The sequence below is a fragment of the Linepithema humile genome, chromosome 6 (genome assembly GCF_040581485.1).
Source record: "Linepithema humile isolate Giens D197 chromosome 6, Lhum_UNIL_v1.0, whole genome shotgun sequence".
In the NCBI taxonomy this organism is placed as follows: domain Eukaryota; kingdom Metazoa; phylum Arthropoda; class Insecta; order Hymenoptera; family Formicidae; genus Linepithema; species Linepithema humile.
In genome coordinates this window covers 17284893-17302130 of record NC_090133.1, presented here as the reverse complement: position 1 = coordinate 17302130, position 17238 = coordinate 17284893, and the positions used below count along the sequence as shown (strand labels likewise).

Here is a 17238-nt window from a genome sequence, read left to right as displayed (position 1 = left end):
TATAACACTCATTTAATTGTGAGTATTATAAAGTTTTATTTTATACAAATTATTCTAAATAAAAAAAAGCAGAAAGTATTTACTGCTACTAAATTTTCATGCTTACGTGCTAATTTTTGTAAAATTAAAATTAAATTTAAGACACCAGATTCATTGACGCAAACGCAAGGCGTATAAACAATGATCAATTCGGAGCAGACGCACTTTGAAGGATATGACAGCGTCGTGGCGCATGCGTCATCGAGTAGCCTACTGAGAAGGGTTCGTTTTCACCCTCTCTAACACGGTCACCATCGCGTTCTGCGCATCGCAAGCGCCCTGACGACACCGACCCCAAAACGCATTATCTTCGCGGTTTTTCGATCGTCCGCAATAACACAACGAATACGTGAAAATAGGTCGTGGACATTCTCGAAACCGACACGCCGCAAATTCTACGTTTCGCTCTCGCGATGCGAGACAGTGATAGTTATTGATTCCCATCGGAAACGAACGGCAGTGTCCACAATCCGTTGAGCACATTCGGCGTATACCTGCTGCGAAGGTAAGTGGTGATGTGTTTCACCTACTTTCATCAGCACTGCAACTATACTTGCCGAATCTGCTGACATTATGTTGTAAATGGAGTTGTTCAGGAATAATAAGTTGATACGTTGTTAATTAATTGGATGACATTTTAAATGGGTCTGGAAATATCATCTTGATTGTCAATTTCATAGTATCTTATTTATAAAAAATAAAAAATGTCAGTTTTTTCGGTGCACTTTATTATATAATACAATTGATAAAATTCACACATGTTATATAAGAATATGCTTCTTGAAATATTTGAGTAATATTAAAATATATTAGTTACAAATAGTAATGCATAAATATATATAATTTATAAATTTTCAGAAGTATTTAAAGAATTGTAAAGTTTAATTCTCTGAAGTCAAGATGAAGATCGGATTGTTGAAGAATTTCTTACACTATTTCAATCTGCGGCAGGGAACAATATTAATTGCCGTATTCCAAATGGTAACGATAATCTCTATCCGTCTAGCGTGTTTCAAGCAATCAATCTGCTTCGTAGAACATAATTTTCAAATATGTTGCATACAGTTTTCGTCCGGATTCGGTATGATATTCTTTATTCTGGCGTTGGCGCACGCGATGGGGATTCAAGAAATGGTGGTGAGAGATACCGAGGATGCCCTCGAAAGAGAGGCTTTGGAAGAAATATCATCGAATCATCTAAACACGAAAAAAATGGACCTGGCGCATCACAACGCAACCGGTTATTATAGAAATATTTGCATTCACGAAAGGCACAAAAATTATTGACACGACAAAACAAAAATTTATCATCCTTTTTTGTTATGTAATTTCCAAAAAGACGATCTTGTCTATTTACAGAAATAGTATACGCGATGTATTGTGGTCTCGTCATCACAGTTATCCACTTTATCTCTACTATATTACTTCTCCATGGAGCTTTGTCGGTAATATAAACTACTTAGAAAAATAATTCAAATCGAATAATTCATATTTCTTATCACTCGACTTTTTTTTACAACGCACTCCATTTTCAGAATAATCGTCACTTTATGGCGCCTTGGATGATGGTGAAGATCACCATCATATCGGCCCTAGCAATCTCTCTATTTTTGGTAGAGGAAGATTGTCCTTTCATCGCTACTTTAGGTGGAAGAGCGGGTATTTGCGAACGTATGTAAATATTTTATAAAATACTTGGAAATTTTCATTGATTCATTGTTTCATGCACGCAATAAGCTTCTTTGATCAAATTTCTATAAATTTGGTATAAAAAATGAAATTTGATATTTTACTTTATACTTATAAAATATTATTACGTGGCGCATGTAAATCTTAGAATAATCCATTTTATACTTTTTTATTTTCCAAGTCATTCTATCATTGCAAATATCAGGCAAAATATTCGTCGTGCTTTTTACTGAAAAAATATGTAATATTTTCAGGCCTATTCGCCTTTCTCCTGATAATTCTAAACTTTTACATCTGGTTCGTGGTGTACAGTACTTATAAGAGTCTCGAGACGAAGAAAGGGCTCGTGCACGAGGTGCACAGCGTGAAAAAAAAGTACGCGGTCCCCGTACCGCTGGAGGTACCAAAGGGAATCCAAGTTATAGGGAACAAGCCTTACGAGCTTTAAAGATATTATAAGAGCGGAGGTAGCAACGAAAAATTCGTTCGTTGAAGAATGAAGAATGCAAATGAAGAGACCTGTGACTTTGCAAGAACGCAAGATTCATTCGCAAGAAGCTTTCAGTGACGTACATACATCTCGAGAAAAAATATTATACTTGAAGACAAGATACGAAGTCGGAACGATAATTTAGAAATAAAATCACGCAATGGAAGTGTATTTTGTCTCGAGAACGAAAATTTAATAACAGATGGAGTTTCGTAATAAAAAGTACTGTACGTGGAGGATGTGAAGATAAACGAAAAGATTTCATTGTACAAAGCCCAAGAAGGATACGCTTTAAACGTCTCTTCTCGTTCTACACATATGTTCAAGTCGCGCGTTTTACGTTTATATATTAAGAGTTCTTTAATCCGACGCACAGATACTGTTATTCATTTGATCGATAAATTGCATTTTCACTATACGCACACGTACGTTCCGGATTTCCATCCGTCAGAATTTTGACGGATAAGAATACCACGATCTCAAATTTAATCTCACCACTGTACGAATGCGCATTTCCTTTCAAGCGCAAGACTGATTTTAATTTATTATTATAACACAAAATAATGTATGGATAATTTACGCTAATAGATAATGAACAGTGTCGCAAGAACGCTGCATCGTAGATGAATTTATTAAATAGCTACAAGACTCAGAGTCGTGGCATAATTAGTTTTATTTTGTATTTAAACCCAACTTCTTTGTGAAATTACAATCTTGTTATTTTGCAACAATATCCGTGTGATATAAAGTGTAGAATCACTTCTTGTGTATATGTATATTATAAAAAAAAATATATATAAATGGAAAAAACTAAAAATAAAAATTACAATATTCCAGTACGACATATATATGTATATGACATGTATAATAACATGACATGATTCGGCTATGAAACAAAGACACATTTATTAAATCGCCAAAAACCAACGTGTAACAATAATCTGCTTAAAATTGTCGAAGAGTATGTACGAAGGGGATGTATATCGTTTTTATAATGATGCGTGATATATATAACGTGATATATATAACAAAAAAAATGTGTAGGACTGCAAAACACATGATCACGATAGGGATACACGATTGTGTTGCGAAGCTTTTACCGCAAAGCTATGAAAAATGATTATTTTCTTTTTGTCACAATAATATTTATGGCCAACGTTTAACTAGTCGCAGCAGCATTTTTATCTAAAATGTAAGAAAATGTGAGTATCACGCCAACAAGTAACTTGCGGTGTCCCCTGGTGTTACCTGAGGTATTCCTTTTGTTTGTCGTATTTAAAAACTTGCTCTTCTATTAATAGGCGTCAGCGAATAGGCTCGTGTAACAAGTTTATGACACACTCTTTGTTAACGCGTTTTTCGACGTTCGCCAATAATCTTTTCTGTTTTGTCTTTCTCTTCGAGAAGCTGCGTACAATGCACCAATGATCGGTGTTACCAACAATTAATAGAACTCTTCATTTGGTCCTCTATCATATCGTCCAACGTGGACGTTATTTCCTTTATATAAACAGCTCATGTGTTGTAATCTCTATAAACGCGACGTACCTTCGCCGTACCCGCTCGATCTTATTATCAGCAGATGCAAATAAAACCAAAGGAATACGAAAGTCTCGTTCTCTCTCGTTTTTCGTTACGTTTAGGAGTGCACCGCCGTTATATCCTCCGATCACACTTTGTCGTCGGTCAATTCGAGGAACTGCGCATAAAAGTCTCTCGTGCATTCACCCTTGTTGTTGAATACGAACTTGTAATAACTACCGTCTGCGCATATCACTGCACAAAAGATCACAAACGTAAGAGACGTGCGTGCTAATTGCATTGTTTTTTTTTTTTAATTTACAGCATTGCTTACCTATGATGCTATTGTTATCTTGACCAAATGCACACATACACTGAGGTCCACCGGGTACTTGAAATTTACAGAAACTCCAACTCGAGCTAAAATACTTTGGCAGGAACGTGGCAGACGCTAAACTAGATTGGCGATTTAATTTTTGATCTTCGACGGCGAATACGTGTACGGTTCCGTGATCGCTGGCAACGCACAACCATGTAGAATCGTGATTAAAATTTATGCTGAAACAAGGTATACGTCAAGTAGAATATCGCGTTGCGCACAAATATAATTTAACGTATCTTTTCTTTTGCGCTTACCAATAAATATTCGCATGATTCGCTCCTCTTCTTAATTCGTTAATCATGTTTCCATTTTGCGTATCAAACACCCTTATCAAAGTACCTTTCTCCGAGGCAGTAGCCAATCTAGTACCCTGCAGATTTAACGCTATGCAAGATAAAGGCGTTTCGTGTGCTTCTATATTTAAAGGTTGTTTCTCTGTATTGGCCAGATCTATAACTGAAAGACAAAATCGCGATATTATATAACAAGTGCGATGTGCAATTAAACATCAATCTTCCTTTAATCCTCACCTTGAACATGGCCGTTTTTCCGTCCAGGAAAGGCAAGCAAGGAGTTATTACTATTCGGGCACAGAACACACAATCCTCGCGGATTGGGATTAGTTTCAAACACGTGTAACTGTTGAGGATTTTGTGTAAATGTGTAAACCTTTATAACACCTTCTAGCACTACTACTATCCTGTCCCTCCGCAATTTCACTCCTTTCACAGGTGCATTAAATTCTAAAGTGATTGCCGGTAATTTTTTTATGTCGTCCCATATCATAACTGCAATTATAAAATATAAATGATTTCTCTGTTCACCAACGCAATGTGTTATTTATAACATATGCGATTGCGAAATAAAAGTCAACCTTTATTTGTTGGATACATCGGCTTGGATCCACCACCAACCAATGCTAAATAGTTACATCTAAAAAGCATTTCTACGTATCCAAGACCTCCATCGCTGAAATCGTGTCTCTCTTTCTCCTTCAGTGGATCACAATTATATACTCTGAACCCATTTTCCATACCACAAGCAAAGCATCCTGCAAATGTGTGAATGATATCATTATCTGCTTTATGTACAATATCTCCTTTTTCTTGAAAATATTAATCAACTGTCGCGGTATTTGAGATATGCACATGCATTCGCACAAATACATAAGATGAATATGATAAACATACATACATGCAGATGTGATATCTCAAAAATTTACATTGAACTGTGTACGGTGTCATGTGACATACAATGCTTAAGGAGAAATGGAAGACATAAATAAACATATTAAATCATTTCATTTTTTTTATTACGCTCTTTTTACAGCAGTTATACGATAAAGTAATTTATTGATAAAAATAAATCAAAAATGTAACTTCCAATCTTTATGTAGCCAATAACACATAAATATCAAAAAATTGTCGACGTTTCTCCGCAAAGTAAAAGAGGGTCGCGATTAATTAACTAACAAGATTACGACGCGATCGTTGATGTTCCAGATACGAGCGTGCAAAAGTAAGGTTAAGAACGATGAATATCGTACAATCCGTAGAATTGAATTATTCCTATCACGATACGGATACGATCGCAAAACTGTAACGCGTTAGGTTAAGACGGCATTGAAAATTGTGTCGTGAACGTGTGGCACGCGTAAACACGACGTAAACACATTACGAGTAACTGGAGGTTAGACGCGGAAGCGAAGAGCGTATCCGTGACAGTGAAACGTACGCGCGCTGTCAAATGCGAGGCGAAATCGCGAGCGTACGCTGTTTACCTTGATCCTGATTGAAGCCGGCGTAGAGCAAGCCATTGCCGTGCGTGTTACCCGCGGTGAGGTTCATTGTGAATTACTCCGTCGAAAACATCCGGGTTTACGGAAATATCTCGTGCTCGTGTTGCGGAACTTGATCACATACTCGCCGGCAAAGCTACGCGGCGACACTCATCCCCGACACGAGCGTAGCCGAGAGCGCATTGGAGCGCATGCATGCATGCGTATAGGAACGTACACTCGATGTCCTATGCGATAAATCGAAATCGAAGGTATCGCGTCTAAATATTTTCACATCATGATTAAAGAAACCTTTAACTATTTTTTCTTTAATTAATTTTAATATTCGATAACTTATTATTTATATTCACGATCCTTCACACACATGTCAATGCTCGCAAAACAACTGTCAAATATCTGAACCGAAGCGTTCTTGGCATGCTACTTCAGACGTGCAGAAATATACAACGCAACTGTACTCATCACTGTTCTCACGCGTGCCAACTGTGAGTGACGTCGATCAGCTGATAGCTGCGCGTCGTAAAACAAGATGGATGCGCGCAGAGTTGTAACGTTATGATACTAATAGTTCATTTATCACGTTCGTTTAGCCTCCAGTCAGCTCCAATTTGTATACAAGAACGACATACATGCTCGGAAATATATGGTGCGTAATCTGTGTGGAACCACTGAAAAATAAATAGTTTGTGACAAGCCTCGATGTCAAGTGTTTACGCTGAACAACGTTTTAGGTTAGATTATATCTGTAGGAAGGTAATGCTGGAATGAATTCTTTTTACAAAAGCATTCGACTGACGAGAAGCGTGCATACTTGCCGCGCGCTGCTGAAGGAGACGCCACAAAACTTGAAAGGCAAGAAACACAGCTCACAGATATGGTTAATGAGACAGTTGCGTGATCCCTACGTAGAGAAGGCGAAGCAGGAGAATTATAGGTGCAGAAGTGCATTCAAACTTCTGGAAATCAACGAGAGATTTAAGATTCTCAGTCCGGGTCTGACTGTCATAGACTGCGGAGCGGCGCCTGGCAGTTGGACTCAAGTTGCCACTAATCTGACTAATGCACACAGTAAAAAGGAAGGTCCTGTGGGCAAAGTATATGGTATAGACAAACTTCCATTTTATCCCATAGAAGGCGCGACCACTTTGGGAAATATGGACTTTACATCCGCGAAGACGCAGGAAACTTTGTATAAATTATTGCAAGGAGACAAGGTCGATGTCGTTTTGTCCGACATGGCTCCAAACGCGTCTGGCGAGAGGCATATGGACCACTATAATATAATGTTACTCGCGTACTCTGCTTTAAAATTTGCGCTACAGATCAGTAAAGTGGACGGTACGCTTGTTGTAAAAGTCTGGGATGGTGACAAATCGCAGCAGTTTGAGCAAAATTTATTGAAATTTTACAATAGCGTTAAAATAGTTAGACCTGACGCAACGAGAAATGAATCCACCGAACAATTCTTTCTGGCTAGAGGATTTAAAGGTCTCAAGACAAGCTGATGTAATTCATATCTATTTTTATAACTTTTTTGTTCGCTAGGTACAATATTTTTATTATAGGATACGAGGATACTTTTGAGCAGGTTGTGTAAATAAAAGAGCACAATAATTTTGGTATTATAGGTACGTGTTTTCTTTTATAATTCCTTCCACTCTTTGTTATCTAACAGGCGGCTTTGCACAACACGACAAATGCAATATACATCGATATATTTCGCTATAAATAATATACTAAGATTTAATACAGTTACACGATTAATACGCATCAGTTAACGCTTACTCCTTACATTATGCTTACATTATGCTTTATGTATATACATTCTTCCATAATAAAATTAATATATACACGAACCGACATTTAATAATACGAGAGACATTACACACCACATTGAAACGCACATAGAGCAGTAGACTTACTGGCCGCACACAATGTCAAGTATTATAAAACTTCTTGTTTCGTTGTTGCGTTCGTAGCGAAACATGCGTAAAAATAACTCGAGCTATGATTCGAAAATGTCTCGATGCTCATTGCAAAATCCAATGTCAGTAACACTCGCTGCAAGAGTCACAGCTTTCCAACTATGATGTTACATGCACGCTAAAATTGAGGAGTAAAATTTATGGGGAAATTTTAATGAATAGAAATTAATAAGTATTATTATACTTAAAAAAATGAAATTGATGTATTTATTAAGCTACATGTTTGTTAATTTGATCAATGACACTTCCACTATACACTTTAAATTCTTTTAAGAGGATAAAATGCAAATATTTTCAAGAGTATTATTACTATATAATATTAAAATTTAAACTTTTAATTAATTTTTGATTACTACATGCCACATTATAGCTAGAATGCCGAAATGTTTTAATATTGCAACGATGTTCATAACGTTTCCATCGAAGTACAATCATTTCACGCGTAAATGAAAGACAAAGCAATTACGACAAAAATTCTCGAAACTTTCCGATTTGGAGACTATCGATTTCGACGGCTATTTTAAATCATCTTTGAGAAGCTATCAACGTGAAACAACGATTGATTAGGTCACACCGAAAACACTTATACTACGCTGTGGGCTACGCAATGCAGGTGTAATTTGTGATTGATCTGACACGAAAAGATCTAAGACGTCGAAATTACACGCCCACGTATTATGCAAATTATAAAATCGTCAATTGTTATATGCGAATTATAAAATCAGTTATTTCAGAATGTGTAGAAAGGCGTGTAAGCGACTTACATCTTTCTTCGCAAATCTTACAATGATGAGTATGAAATTGATATTGTACAATTCGTATTTTGTTATACTAAAAAGAACAGCACGGTTCTCAAGATTTCGTACGACCGGAAATCGTGATTTTTACTATTCTATAATAACCCTAAAGATCAGTCTGCTTTGATAACACCTCCATTAGTAGATTAACTCGGTATATCGCTTGCGAGCTCATAAACGCCGCTTATATATGATTATCTCGAGAAACTAGTTTTAGCACTGACGAATCCGATGACGATTCATTCGCTTGTATAGAGAATAAAAAGTCAACAATGACATTTCGTATGAAATTTAGTAAAATTAATGATTTTTTTCAATACATAATGGATTTCTTAATAATATATTTCGCACTTAAGAATTGATTATTCCGCATTTTCATCGCATATGTGATGTTATGCATGATTGTTTTATGTACGTTTTATAAAATACATCTTTTATATTAAAATAATAGAATTGCCAAATAATAAATAATGCGAATAAAATTTTATTAAAGACTTAATGATTACATACAATTTTATTAGCATTGGTAATGGAGAAAATGTAAAATGTAGATAATGCAAAATATCTCAGTTGTTACATGTACATAGAATCGGAGTTGCGATGAGAATGCGGAAAATTGAGTTTTTGCGATTGAAAAAATATAAAAAAATTATTGGTAAAAAAAGCTTAAAAAATTATCTCGGGCAGTGTGTTTTTTCTAGTCTACTTTAGCGTACTCTGATACGACCTTATCTACGTTTCGCTTGTTTCGTAAATATCAGCCTAATCAGTGAGATTCGATAGCGCAAAGTTCAAACAATTTTGTCTCTTTTAATACTTTGCTATTAGCAATGACGCAGTTCTTTACGCATATTCGATATCTTGCTATTGCTAAGCGCAATAATTTTGTAAAGTGAACATCCGACATTTAACAACTTTTCTTTGTGTAAATGCACGATGCAGTTCTCTTTGAAGCTTTGTTAGAGAAAGCCCATGTTTCATTAGTGCAGCAAATTTCGTCGTCGAGATTGCGCAAATCTCTTGCGCCAGCATGCAACTTTCTTACTACTTTCTCTATCCAACGCTTATCGCTATCGATTGCGCAGCACTGCGATTACCAGATGCATTCTTCGCGAAATTGCTGGAAATGATCGTTGCAATATAGTAATCATTGGTTTTCTATGGGAAAAAAAATTTTCCGGACACGAGTTTAACGATCGACAAAATGTGATAGCGATATCGAGCGTGCGAAAGAAATGTTAGTACGCTTTTTCTATTAACTCCCATCCGCTCTTACCGAGTCGCGCTTTTCTCGACTGTTCTCTTTTTTTTTACGTAAGAGCCTGGAAAACAATACTAGGAAGCGCGACACCTAGATTTTTGTTCACTCCTTCGCGATGAGATCGTCAAATCTCCAGACGACTTTCAACATTCGCCGGACGCAAAATACTAAACACGATACATATAGCAGTATGTGTGATTCATGAGCTTCTACAAGAAAAAATCGCTACAGAATACAATATCTTTAACAATTCTCTTCGTCGATCCGGCTTTTTTAACAAAGTCCGTGGCGATCCAAACACCGCGACGGTCCGCAAGTCACGTTCGCGCGATTTGGAATTCTTCTTGATTCATTTGGCACAGTTCCAAAACACAATTCACCAGAGAGTTGTTTTTAGGAGAGGATAGAGTTACGCAACGATCGCCGTTCTTCGTTGTTTCTGCGTGTACACCTTGTCGTCGTCGGCGGTCGACGCTTTCGCGTGGAAGCTCACCCCGCGCGACGCCGGGAAGAACGATTGATCGTCGTCGTCGTCGTCGTCCGCGATCTGATCGAAGGAATACATAGCGGGATCCTGGATCAGCGGCATGTTGCTCCAGAAGCCCAGCAGCCCTGGACTCTGCTTCTGCCTCTCACCGGCCGTCGCCGACGCGCGATCGGCTCGATCCGGCTTCCAGTTCGGCGGCGCTGATAGATAGTAAACTGGTTTCTGGAGAACGGGGACGCTGCTCTTGGTGCTGCTGCCGCCGCCGTAGATCGCGCCGTGGTCGTCCGCGGGATAGTGCTGCTTGTAGCCCGGACTGTGTATGCTATTAGCCTCGTTGGACGGGAACCTCACGTAACCGTTCTGCTGCGCCGGCTGCCTCGCATTGGGAAACCTCACGAGGTTGCCGGCCAACCGGAGGTTCGTCGCGAGCTGCTTGAGGAAGCTTGCTGGATATATGCCCGACTCGGAATTCTGCGGACTTTCTCGCAATACGCTGTCTTTCGAATCTGTTTCTTCCTTCATGACTTCAGTTATCGGATCTGCCGCCGGAGAGTCGAACACCAACGATTTGGGCGAAGAAGGTGCGGTTTGCAGCTCCTCGGCCCTCTCGCTCTCGACGTTCTCGCCCTGTTTGTACAAGCTGGTGGACATCGCGCTGTGAGAATCCTGAGGGAACACCACTTTCGGTTTAGAAGAGCCAGGATTCCTGTCGAACGATTCTTTGGAATTGCCATCGTCATTTTTCACAATTTTCTGAGTCACGACCGCCGGCTTAGTGGTGACTTGCAGCCTTTCGGTGCTTACATCTAAAAGAGTCGTCTCCAAAATGAGGTCGCCATTGATGCTGACCTCACTGGAGACGTTACTGCCCACTTCATCCTTGTCGTTGGTAGGCGTGGAATCGTTAAAACGGATCACGATCTGATCGCGCGTGTCGATCATCTCTTTCTGTTCCGTTGTCCGATTCTGTTGCTGCTGCTGATCGCGATGCAGCCGCTCGACATTTTGCGTAGGAATCGTCATACCGGCCTCTCCGGCCTTCAAGATCTCCCCGTCTTCCACTTCTAACGACTTTTCTTCGTTCGGTTCGTTTGTACTGCCGGAAAAATATTCCACGTCTTCGTAGAAAATCTCTTGCGATTCGTTCAATGTCCAATTCGTCGGCGTTGCGTCGCTGTTCACGTACGTCTCGTTATCTCGGCGTTCATCTTCCGCGATCAATGGAGTTTCTGTCGTCTCCTTTGCGGAAAGTGTCGGGTCCGGCACTTTGATGATGATTTCCTTGGTGGTTTGCGTAAACAACAGAGCGCTGTCGTTCTGTGTTAACGGTGAATCGTTCACACTTGGCAGTTTCGTAGGCGAGAACAGCGGCGTGACTGAGGTCGACGCTTTCGTCGAATTCTCCGCTCTATCTGTCGTCGAAGCATTCTTTATGACGTCTTTTGCAACATCACTCTCATCGAGTCTCTCCACGCTTGAAGCGTCGAACAGAGGCTCGACCGGCTTCTTGTAGCTCACCGTCTCCGTGAAATCAGTGCCGTTCGTCTGGTCGACGAGTTCCGTTGTCACAATCACCGCGTCAGACTTCTCCTCAGCTTTGCCAATATGGGGGGTGCTGGAATTCTGAAGAAAAATCGTCGTCTCCTTCTCGTCCAGCGTCGTATCGTTCTTCACTTCGTACGCCACTGTCGCGTGCGACTTGGTCTTCTCCTCGTCTTCCGGCTGAGTCTGATTGCGAACCGGCGGCGCGACCAAATCGCTCGCCATCTCTTCGTGCTCGGTCTGCGCCAACGGATTGGGTATGAAAGGGATGTTGAGCTGCAGCGGCCCGGTCGACTTCTTCTGCTCGTTGCCCTTGTTGCCAATTAAGTCCTGATTGGCGTACATGGTGTTGAGTCGTTGCAGCAGGAAACTGATGTGCGCGTCTTCGTCAAGGTTGAAAGCGTTCTTCACGCATCTGTTCATACTGTCAGTCTTGTAGCCCTCGGGACAGGGCGTCAGCGCTGGCGCGATGAACACGCTCTTGGGCGTTATCTTTCGCAGGATAGTGGCGGAGTCCATACCGGACTGGGCGGCAGCCTGCGGATCCATCACGATCCACGCTTGCCAGGTGAAGTCGCTCAACGAGCCGATGTCCTGCGATTTTCTCTTGGCGTGAGACGTCGATGATGATGATGATGAAGAGTCTGATACACTGGTAGGCGCCAGTTCGCCATTGCAAATCAATCCGAGGAACACTGAGAGAATGAGAAACATTCTCCATCGAGAATGCCTTCGCCGTTGGTTCAACATTTTTGTCGTGTTTCCGATAAAGTTTTCTTTTTTTAAGGAAGTTCGAGATGTTTTAGAGACGCTCGTCTGGATCTCGCTCGTCACCTGTCCCTCGTCCTTGGAAGCATTGGATCAGTCTGCCAACAAATAGGAAGGATGAAATTAGTCCTTGCTATGCGCATATGTATATATGTATGTATGTGTGTAAGCGTGTGTGTGTGTGTGTGTGTGTGTGTGTCGCGGTAAATATTTAAGTGGCCGAATGGAGAAATTAGTAATACGTTTGCGCAACACGACGATGAATTGACTTCAGCCTGAGGCTTTCACTTGAGTAACGGTTGGTCTTAGGGGCAACGTTAACCCAGTTTCTAATCTTAATGGACACCACTTGGCCGATGGCGAGCGCACACCGAATGCATCTTTCTCCGAGGCAATTTAGGGCCGCGAGTTTCCTCAGAAGTTTCGCAGAATATTACGCATCTCGGATATCGTCTAAAGTGCTCCTAGAAATGTTTTTGTCATCTGTCCGCGAGTGATATAAATTGATAGATTAGAACTAATTAAGTCGGTGCATCATATGTTTGTTGCAAAGATAACAATAAGAAAATATTAGGAACGGAGAAACTAACGAGGAGCGTGAAAATAATATTTCCACAGAACTTTGAATGAATCATAATTATGATGACATGGCACAATATGTAGAAAAGCAGAAGTCTCGATTATTATCAAGTGAAAGTTGTTTTCGACTCTCTTAAGAATGCACAGTATTCATAATAGATAAATCACGGGATATACGTCCTACGTCGCGTGTGATGACAAATGCGTGCCACAAGTCAATTGTCGGTTTTATCGACCTAGCTGACCGTCCGAATGTCCAATTAATCGTCGAGTTTACTGTGATAGCAATGCGCACGAAACTCAGTAAAGTGTAACTGAGATATGTCCGCCAAGCGAACCTAATGGTTGCAGTAACACGTGGATGCCGTTAACACGTATAAATCCGTTTATATCCGTCCGAAAATTTTTGCAAATAAAAAAATTGGAAATAAAAATCTTAATTATTATCAATTTTAGAAATTATGAAATTACTTAGGTAAATATTGTATTACGATTTGCATATTTATTAAAAAACTTTTTAAAAGCGGAACTCATATTTGATTTCCCTCTCTTCAATTGTTTTTATATCTCGTGCGCTTTTAAAGCCTTTTAAAAATATTAAAAAATAATGAAATATATATTGCAAGATGCATTATTTGTCGAGATACAAAAAGTACGATATGTGTCGGTTTGTTACTGTGTATTGACTATTGCTCACATATATTCTTAAAAGGCGTGCTGCAAAGTGCGTGCCTCATATGCGTACGCGGCTGGATAATGCGCGTTTGCGAATGTGTGTACATACAGCGAGGAAAAGTGAATGCACGCCGATCTGTTTTTACCGTTACGTAGGCACGCCGGGATTATGTCTGCTCCGTGAATAAGACGTACAAATACGAGGATCGACTTCCCGATCGTTTACGTGTCGTCTCGTGGAATATACGCGGGACTTAAGGGTCTTTTCGCCTTCTATTTTCAGTAGCAATAACAGGAGCAAACAGTGGTAGACACTTTACGATGTTCCACAAGAGAAGTCGCAAAATATCATATCTCTTACTTTATGAATTTCTATTGTGAATCATTTTAGATTTTAAGATTAGAGCAAATTCTTCAAATAGCAGAAAAAAAGTCAGTTAATTAGCTATTAATACGAAAAATGATAGTTCTTCGAAAATAGTTCATACATCATTGAATTAAATAAATATATAATCTGGAAAATTATAGATTGAAATAACTACGTAAAATGACTTTTTAAAGTCATTATTTATAAAATTTTCATACGAGATAGAGATTTTGAGTAATTAAATCTTTTTTAATTGTGTAAATGTGGTTATTTGAAAATTAAAAGTCATTAAAAGTCAATTTATATATATATATATATATATATATATATATATATATATATATATTCTATAAGTGTTACACACACACATTTTACACATAAAACTAAATATAATGTATCAGAGAATATAGAAGAATGTGAAATACTTTTGCTATTTTTGTTGATGGTAATTTCTTCTGAATAATGCAAATTGGAGCTTTAAGAAAATAGCGATTTAAATAATTTTAAATATCATTATAGTGAAACACATAATTAAAAATTCTTCGAAATAGAAAGTTCTCGAGATCGCAGATTCTTTTTTCTTTCTAACCTTCTAAACGAAGTAAATCACAGCGTTTGATATACATCAATTTTAATCAATTATGAATAATTGAGCATCATAAATTATGAATTTATTTTTTTATTTCCAGAAGGAAAGAAATTCATTGCTTAAACAGTTTATTAACAAACTATTAGTTTTTTTTAATTTAGAGAAAATGCGGCGACTTCAAAATTGAGATCGGTGATGTGTCTGCACATCGGCGAAATTTTTTAAAATTAAATTTAAATGACTCAATTTATAAGCATGCTTCGATGCAAAAATAAAATATAGTTTCCTGCGGCCAAGCCCGTTACCATTCCAAAAAGTTCAGCGCATCCTGCGGTTCTGAAATTGATGTCATAAATAAAACGCGTGTAATGACGGAGGAGATTGAATATTTTTCGTACGACCGTATTTATCAGCCTTTCCAATCAACGAAAGTCGATGCGCTAACATCGAAGTAAATGTCAGACCGTGGCAGGAAGCGCTGTCGTCTGGCTTTTCCCGTTTACGAGTATATCGGTGCAATAATTTCGCTCGGCGACGGAAAATGCGATTTTCCGCGCGACATGATATTGACAATCCGAGTTGAATTAACACTTGGTATCGGTGATCGCCGCTATCGGCGATACGTTGGAAAAATAGGAGCGCGGGACGGAGCGGTGAGACGAGGACTGCGAATATTTCGAACATGAAGCATCGATAATCGTTATCGCGTGCGGACACGGCACGCCGGCACGGCGGAATGGAGAAAGGAGGTGTATGATTTATGTGAGAACACTAACTAAGTATCTCTACGTGCCTCCCAAGATATCGCCGTCGCGAGATATCGGCGCGATCCTTCATTCGGAACGACCCTATCCCGCGCGACGCAGTGTAAGCATGTGGAAGCGTCTCTATTAAGAGTTGTTAGAGGCATAAGGGCGCTTGATTAATGTTCGCAGCCGATCGTAGTAGGATCGCTAAACTAGGATACTTATCCTTTATAGCCTATTTCAACTATAATCGGTAAATTGGTTATTCAATGTATTTTATGCTAATAAAACGCCGTGACATATTGCACACTCATGTGTGACGATATTAATAAGACAAGTCCTGAAAAATTATGTCTTAAAAGACTAATAAAAATAAATCAGAGAAATAAACGAGTAAAATATTACTCGAAGAAGCATCTTTACGCCAGATTTTTACTTTATAGCCTTTTTATTCGGCACACGGCAATTCTTTTAATTTTGCGAAAGATCAAAGGAGATAAGCACTCGAATAAAGTTCAATCTTCCGACGATTGTGCGTGCTGACTAAACAAAAAGTGTGCGCATTCGAAAAAGAAAATAAAAAGAATGTAAAAGAATATCGCGTTTAATATTACACGGCGCAAATAAACGCGCGTACGTAATTCAGCTGAATTTAAAGATGTGCGCGAACGGGATAAAATAAATATAGTATAGCTAAAATTTGATGCTTGCCGGACACGATGATCGCTCGAGGTCAGCAAGAGAATTAACAGTGATGTAAAGTGACACTTTATACGTCGTAACGCCTCGAAGGATCTCGGGAGCGCGTTATCTCACAAAAAATACGTGCTTTTATATATAAAGAACGAAACGTATGAGATACGACCTAATAATGTCGAACTCTGCCGCACAAACTCTCTCGACACAAGAAAGAGACGAGATTCTTTTTCAAGAATCAGCTTTCGAGAATTCTTCGTTGCTGCGCACATACAAATTATCTTCTTCCTTCGCTTTCCTTTTTCTTTAACGCTACTTTGTATCGACACAGTTCTAATAGATTAAAAGCTAATGAGATCTTAATTCCCGTATATTAATGAATGACTTCCGGCGATTACGAATGGAAATATTATACGAAGTATCGGATATAAAATGTGAGAAGAGATGACGGGACAATATTTATACTCGATTAGTTCTTGTTAGAGATAATTTTATTAAAGGCGTATGCTTATAAAATATATATAAATATCACTAATTATTTTGGTGGAGATTAATTTTTTCTTTATTTTATTGCGTTTTATAAACGTGGTCATTTTAAGATTATACATTCATCACTCGCGCATTGCGCGTTGTATCCTTTGATAACCTTTCTGAATACATTTTCGTGCAAAGATCACAGTTCAATTTCGAGCATGTAACGTAATAAAAACGACGATTGTTTGACTCACCGAGAAAGTTTCTATTAAGCGTATTTTACCAAAGCACAAGCGGTGAATGCTTCAGTAATGATTGTACGTTCCAGTGGACATTTAAAAGCCGTTTTACTG

General features: G+C 38.9%; 4 protein-coding genes and 1 long non-coding RNA gene across 8 annotated transcripts in view; 3 read left to right on the top strand and 2 right to left on the bottom strand.

The window, feature by feature from the left end:
• The window catches only part of LOC105674746 (uncharacterized), a 282873-nt gene that overhangs the window by 251913 nt on the left and 13722 nt on the right, over positions 1–17238 (top strand). The window lies entirely within an intron of this gene.
• LOC105674743 (uncharacterized) lies at positions 273–4298 on the top strand. Of its 2 annotated transcripts, XM_012371266.2 has the most exons (6): positions 274–544; positions 898–1020; positions 1105–1279; positions 1399–1484; positions 1575–1710; positions 1983–4298. In XM_012371266.2, exons 2-6 carry the CDS (start codon positions 940–942, stop codon positions 2174–2176), a joined length of 672 nt encoding a protein of 223 aa, XP_012226689.1. In that variant the 5' UTR covers positions 274–544; positions 898–939; the 3' UTR covers positions 2177–4298. The 2 variants fall into 2 exon arrangements, with proteins under 2 accessions (XP_012226687.1, XP_012226689.1); XM_012371264.2 differs by having other exon boundaries at positions 273–544; positions 898–1279.
• LOC105674742 (WD repeat domain phosphoinositide-interacting protein 3) lies at positions 2874–6329 on the bottom strand. Its single transcript, XM_012371263.2, has 6 exons — positions 5902–6329; positions 4996–5172; positions 4652–4909; positions 4376–4577; positions 4074–4297; positions 2874–3994 (listed from the first exon to the last, which is right to left on the bottom strand). The coding sequence occupies exons 1-6, from the start codon at positions 5966–5968 to the stop codon at positions 3888–3890; spliced, it is 1035 nt and encodes a 344-aa protein (XP_012226686.1). The 5' UTR covers positions 5969–6329; the 3' UTR covers positions 2874–3887.
• On the top strand, positions 6410–7546 carry Mrm2 (Mitochondrial rRNA methyltransferase 2). Of its 2 annotated transcripts, none has more exons than XM_012371267.2 (2): positions 6410–6565; positions 6651–7546. In XM_012371267.2, the coding sequence occupies exon 2, from the start codon at positions 6684–6686 to the stop codon at positions 7422–7424; it is 741 nt and encodes a 246-aa protein (XP_012226690.1). In that variant the 5' UTR covers positions 6410–6565; positions 6651–6683; the 3' UTR covers positions 7425–7546. The 2 variants fall into 2 exon arrangements, with proteins under 2 accessions (XP_012226690.1, XP_012226691.1); XM_012371268.2 differs by having other exon boundaries at positions 6414–6565; positions 6704–7546.
• The window catches only part of LOC105674737 (serine-rich adhesin for platelets-like), a 41792-nt gene continuing 32772 nt past the window's right edge, over positions 8219–17238 (bottom strand). For both annotated transcript variants that reach the window (XM_012371251.2, XM_067357029.1), the window contains one exon: positions 8219–12857. In XM_012371251.2, the coding sequence (XP_012226674.2) occupies positions 10372–12741 (2370 nt within the window). In that variant the 5' untranslated portion in view covers positions 12742–12857 and the 3' untranslated portion in view covers positions 8219–10371. The remainder of the gene's footprint in view (positions 12858–17238) is intronic.

Bases quoted from the DNA above. Each gene is read 5' to 3' on its own strand.
- LOC105674742 (XM_012371263.2), bottom strand. From the start codon at position 5,968: ATGAACCTCACCGCGGGTAACACGCACGGCAATGGCTTGCTCTACGCC. The intron at 5,173-5,901 runs GTAAACAGCGTA...ACACATTTGCAG, and splicing joins CGGCTTCAATCAGGATCAAG to GATGCTTTGCTTGTGGTATG. The intron at 4,910-4,995 runs GTTGACTTTTAT...TTATAATTGCAG, and splicing joins GATGTATCCAACAAATAAAG to TTATGATATGGGACGACATA.
- Mrm2 (XM_012371267.2), top strand. From the start codon at position 6,684: ATGAATTCTTTTTACAAAAGCATTCGACTGACGAGAAGCGTGCATACT.
- LOC105674743 (XM_012371264.2), top strand. From the start codon at position 940: ATGAAGATCGGATTGTTGAAGAATTTCTTACACTATTTCAATCTGCGG. The intron at 1,485-1,574 runs GTAATATAAACT...CTCCATTTTCAG, and splicing joins TTCTCCATGGAGCTTTGTCG to AATAATCGTCACTTTATGGC. The intron at 1,711-1,982 runs GTATGTAAATAT...TAATATTTTCAG, and splicing joins AAGAGCGGGTATTTGCGAAC to GCCTATTCGCCTTTCTCCTG.